The sequence below is a fragment of the Haliotis asinina genome, chromosome 13 (genome assembly GCF_037392515.1).
Source record: "Haliotis asinina isolate JCU_RB_2024 chromosome 13, JCU_Hal_asi_v2, whole genome shotgun sequence".
NCBI classification, from domain to species: Eukaryota; Metazoa; Mollusca; class Gastropoda; order Lepetellida; family Haliotidae; genus Haliotis; species Haliotis asinina.
The window spans coordinates 16385031-16391030 of NC_090292.1; the positions used below are offsets into that span (position 1 = coordinate 16385031).

At 39.2% G+C, this 6000-nt stretch overlaps 1 protein-coding gene across 1 annotated transcript in view; it reads left to right on the forward strand.

Annotated features, from left to right (window-relative positions):
* Positions 1-2473, forward strand: part of LOC137260466 (aminopeptidase N-like) — a 37152-nt gene extending 34679 nt beyond the window's left edge. Inside the window, exons 20-21 of the mRNA XM_067798131.1 lie at positions 1127-1205; positions 1578-2473. Of these exons, the coding sequence (XP_067654232.1) occupies positions 1127-1205; positions 1578-1739 (241 nt within the window). The 3' untranslated portion in view covers positions 1740-2473. The remainder of the gene's footprint in view (positions 1-1126; positions 1206-1577) is intronic.
* Positions 2474-6000: the final 3527 nt, after the last annotated feature.

Genomic DNA, 6000 nt, shown 5'->3' on the forward strand with positions numbered 1-6000 from the left:
ATCTTTCGATGTATACAGTAATTTTAGAATTCAGCAAAGGACATATCCTGCTGTTTAAGGCTTGATGAATAGAGCAATCGTTTTGCAAGCAGAAAAAATGTGATTTTTGTATGAGGGCAGTCCAAACATGATGATCAATTTATATAGTTTCATACTGATTTAGAGGTTATCATTCAGGAACTCTTCAAGTTCAAGCCAAGCGTTCTGAACAAGCGATAAGCCTTTCCATCTATACTGATGACCTTCAGTAATTTGAGAATTCAGCAAAGGATATATCTTGTTGTTTAAGGCTTGATGAATAGTTTAATCTTTTTGCAAGTAGTGAAATGTGATTTATTTATTATTTCAGGGCAGTCCAAAATTCATAATTAATTTAGATTGTTTGATATTGATTTGTAGGTTACCATTCAGAAACTCTTCAACTTTAAGCTAAACGTTCTGAACAGGTTCACTTTCAAAGAAGACATTGATTCATCTTCTGAGGTAGTTTTACAAAATGTACATGTATCATCTTCAAAGAACTTCATTTTCAGTAGTTCTTTTTTGTATAAACTATTCTGTTTTGAAAGTCTAAGAGCTTGCTGTCATTTGTACATTTCCTATAATTCTAAAAACGTCTTTCCAGTCAATCTCGTGCTCAAAGACAGGCTTCCAGTATTCTAAGGACTTAGATGTATAATCATTCTTAATTAGGTCATCATAGAATATCCTTGAGACTTGAGATAATATTTTGTGTATATAATTAAATATGTGGTTGATCAAATGTAAGTTTTGCAATTTGTGTTTCTTATTTAATATCTCAATTTATCTGGAATATTGTTTAACAACTGTTGATAGTCTAAGAAAAGTCCATGTATTTTGTATCTCTGTTTTAAATTTTCAAAACTTAGAACGCTATTTTCATCACATATATTTTTTATGCTATGTATACCGTACCTAAATCAGTTGTTTATAATAAATGATGATTTAAAGAAATGGTTCAACCAAAGTGGTTGAACCAAGATTTGGCTAACATCATTCATGGAGTCATGTCAAGGACATTTCACGGTTACTCCACTCAGAGCTGACACTAATAGGTGTTTAAAACGGATGTGACGTTTTTTTCACGTGATTGTCGTATTTTCAGGGTCACCTCGTTCTCTGGGATGTCCCGCCTTGTGGGCGATGTAACAAGCAAATTCAACACTGAACTGGAATACAAACAGGTATGGCTATGTTTCAGCCTTGTGGTCAAAGTATCAATGGTCACTGGTGGTCAATGAATAAATAAAGTATTTTTCATAATTTCAAAATTTACATATATCCCCAACTATCTTTGTCCTGTATATCTTGTATATTACTGAGTGCGGCGTAAAACTGAATTCCCTCTCTCACTGAAACAGTATTCGAAGCAGCTTTCACCTCGCTCAGTCACTCACTCGACAACCAATTAAGATCCAGGTTACAATTGATCTTCAGCAACCAATGTTTGTCGTAAGAGGCGGGTGGTCAGCCCCAGGACTTGCAAGTTTGCTAAAATCGGTTTGAAACCAAACACACTCACCGATTTGCCAACTCAAACGCAAATTCCTTCACAGATCAAAGACTTCGTGAACAGTGGAGCGGATATCTCCCCGGCTGGGAACGCCTTCAATCAAGCCATGGACAGGACACGTGCTAACATTGAGTGGCTTCGAGACAACTACAGCATCTTTGAAGACTGGCTCAAACAGCAGAACGCAAACTCTCTTCTACAGTGACTGTAAACGAAACAAACTATCTGGGCCAAACACATAATGCTTGGATTTCAAGTAGAATATTTGCCTCTTCCTGGAAGGAACATCCAACATATAAATGATAACTATTCTCAAAGGATTTTAGTTCCAATTTTTGTGATATGTTCTCATACGAAAACCTATGTCCGTTTGCTTTTAGATCCGTTCCACAAAGCGATTCCATACTCCAACATAGACGTACGACTGTCGTAGCGATGAGTGGATCGTAAATCCCATGCTTTAACGTAGACTTACGACTGTCGTAGCGATGAGTTGATCGTAAATCCCATGCTTTAACGTAGACTTACGACTGTCGTAGCGATGAGGTGATCGTAAATCCCATGCTTTAACGTAGACTTACGACTGTCGTAGCGATGAGGTGATCGTAAATCCAATGCTGTAATGTAGACTTACGACTGTCGTAGGGATGAGTTGATCGTAAATCCCAATGCTTTAATGTAGATTTAAGTTAATGTTAATGAATGGTACATGGGACTATCTCAGCGATAAGAGAGCTTCGAAAATCTAGACCCTGGGTCCTGGAGTTGAAAACACTTTCGCCATTCCTGACAAACGAAAACATTTTAGGTGTTGGTAGTGAAGATATATACAAACATAATATATAATTTTGTAACAAATGCTTTTTGTGAAACTGTAAAATCATTTTTCCTGTAAGGCCAGTTTATGTATCTAGACTGAATAAAAACTACAGTAAAAAATATTGATAATTGTCAGAACATTTTGTGCTTTTTGGGTTCAAATGTTTATGTTATCTCGAGACCTGAGATACCGATATGTACTTTCCATAAGCATATCACATTTATTCGATCATTCCATGACATGAACATGTCTAAATCAATCGGAGAGGCAGTTATATGAATGAGTGAGTGAGTATGACTTTACTCCCATTTTAGCTATATTCGAGTAATATCACAACTATGGACACCAGAAATGGACTTCGCACATCGTACCCATGTGAGGAATCGAAACAAGGTCTTCAGCGGGACGAGCAAACGCTTTAACCACGAGGCCACCTCACAGCCCAATCTTACGTTGTCATATTGCGTTGTCATGTTGTCATGTTGAGTTGTCATGTTGCATTGTCATGTGAGAAATAAACCCGAATCGAATAGAATCAGCGTGCCTATCGAACGCAATAACCACAAGGCTACAAGCGTCCCTTTTGAACATGTCAAACTTTGTACATATCCAACTTCTAAAGCCGTGTACTGGAGACAAGATCATAAGGACACCGAAACGTGAAACAGTAACGTTGTCGCAGTTTGAAACAAATTCGATGACAGTGGACGAAAGGACGCCAGGGGCATCGCCCTCCGCTCTTACTCTTCACATCAAACACAAACCATTTGCTTACAGGAGCAGTTCCGTTTTGTGCACGACGCCATTCTGATCATGTCTCGTCCATTCTGTTTTTGAACCCCAAACAGGCCCCCTGTTGTGAGTGTCTTAGCGCTTGCTGTAATACATGAATACATGTGATATTTAAATTTGTGCCTCATCGGATTGGATTGTTCCAGTATGTTTCTTTTGTTTGGTTTCTCTGTGACCACGGGACTGCACTGTCCAAACCATCTGGAAAGGGACATTTTCGGCGTGACAAGCGAACGTTTGCTGTGTTTCACGTCGCGTTCGGCAATAGTCCAGCAATATGTGGCGGTGCAGACCAGAAATAAGCTTCACACATTGCAACCTATTTAGAGAATCGAACCCGCGACTTTGGCGTGACAAGCAAACGAGTAACCACTAGACTACCCCACACCCCCTGTTATTAAAGGACTTCAGAAAAAATGCTAAAACTTATCGCTTTCATTCTTTAAAAAAACAGATTGCAAGACAGGTAACAGCAACAGAATGAAGGAACCATGTGCTTTTGTTCACAGTATTTAAGCATACATATTGATTGTAATGTAACTGTAACCTTGTGGTCAAAATTTCAACCGTCATATGTTTTTGGGATTTTTTTATCAAGAAACGTAGAATATTTTTTACAATGGTGGGAAGGTCCAAACAAAACCAAGCATGTTGACCTAAAAACCAAACAGACCTAAGTATTAAGCGTAATACAGTGTTCTTCTGCTGTTCTGTTCAGTAATGAAACAACACTGTCTAGTATTGATTTTTGGATCAAAACGGCAAATCTCTGGAGCATTTACAACCTTATTGGAGGCAGAATATATTGACAGTCTGGTCAGTGAACGTTCACATTATCCCGTTTGATAAAAGAATTCCGTGATAAGTGATGGATTGAAACGAATATATACTCGCGGTTGTCTCACAATTCCACAGTAGACTCTGCTTTTAGCAGAGCTTTCAGATTTGGAAATTGTTTTGTCACTTCCAAATATTTAGTCTTATTTTGGAAATTCGATGGGCATTTTCCTACTTCGGGGTGGTCCATTTCCTCACATCCTCTGAGAAGCCGGTAGAGGACCCGCAAGCACCGACTCAGAAAAAAATAGAAAAGAATTTCAATATTCAATGTGTCCATGGCTGCTGACATTCTAAACGTTTCTTATCCAATATGAACCATTTGTAGTCTGTAATATACTCAGTCTGGTTCCCTGAATCTGGCCCGGCTGCGCAGCAGACCCAGGGAACCAGACTGGTAAGATAGTCCTTAATGTAACAGTATCCTTAATTATCAACGGATTGTATTGAATGAAACGATGCCATTGCTCAGAGTTCATGATAAATTGTCTAATATCTCCTTGAAATTCACTTATCAAAATATTTTAATCAATAACATAAGCCAGCACTGTAGGCATGCTAAAAAGTTACTTATGTAAAGTTATTTTTTCGAAAGGAGAAGCTACAAAGAGTGTATGCCTCTGATAGCAGTAAAATTAAATAGATCAGCAAATGAATCCTACTTTGGCATTGAATTGTTCACACTTACGAGATAATCGCGATTATAAGATGCACCTGTTTGACATGTCCTTCCGAATCTGTTTGGTCTTGCTAGTCGTCACAACGGCCAAGAGGGAGTTAAAACAAATCAACTGATGTTTGTGCATCTCATAAATCAGTCAGTCAATCTCGTTCCGTGTTGTTGACTTTCCTTGGTTTCTTTTATACGGTCGTCATCTCGCTTGAACCTGACATTTTGACGTCTGCTGGGGATTACCAGGCGGGTGTGACGTCATACGGGAATGCCCTTCACTTTTCTATCCCACCGACTGAAAACCTTACTGTCTTAGCAAGGATCGATAGCTGAAGTTAGGACAGGGATAGGATCGTCTCAAGAATGGGTTTTGTCCTAAATAATTAGGATCTGTCTTAGTTGGAGCACTAGAATAGGCATGCTGAAGATCAGAGCTGGACTAAGCAAACCATATCTGTTGTAGGAGGCGACTGACAAGATCGGCAGGTTAGGCTCGTTTGACATGCCATCCAATCCCAAATTGCGCACATAGAGGCTCATGGTGTTGCTAACTTGACTGTCTTGTCCATACGTCATCTTGACACACTATCGTCATATAACTGGATTGTTACGTCTGTCAGTGCATTGTTTGTGTCAGACTGGATCTATGAGACTGAGATCTGAAATGTTTTTGTTTGTGTAAAGGGAATAGTTCGCACATATACAACATTGAACTCGGGATGCGCATGCATCATGCATGCATTCAGGGATAACTTACCGTCCACATTTATCTGAACATATCAGCTATGGTTACGTAACGAGAGATCAACAAGAAGCCATGGGACGTCTTGGCAACGTGCTTGGGTCACTGCCAATGACTTCAATTGCAGGGTGTCTTAGACTGCGATACTTAGCCACCAACAACACTAGACGAGGCCTCGGTCTTGAAACGTCGATTACATCAGACAGATGAGCATAGAACCAATGTTGCCGACCCTCCCACATCTCACCTACCACCGCCTATATATCTTGCACACTCTTCCAGACTTTTCTAGCAGAGACCACGAGCATATAGAAATTACTCAAGAGCTAACAGCATCCACCGGAAGTAAACCATAAAGAAAATGGACGTAACTCTGAGTGTAGCTCCTCAGCTTACTCTTAACAAGTGGAATAACATAGCCTTTGAAGCTCAAAACCACATTTAGCGCTGTAAACATTTGTGACCCATAATAACTATCAATTAATGTGAAATTCCAATTAACTAAACTCATCATGAGTCTAAACATTTGATGGGTAGTCTCTTAACCTGCGTGCCTTACGTATATATGTTCAGTCTTAACCTGTTCTCGATTTGGCAAAGTA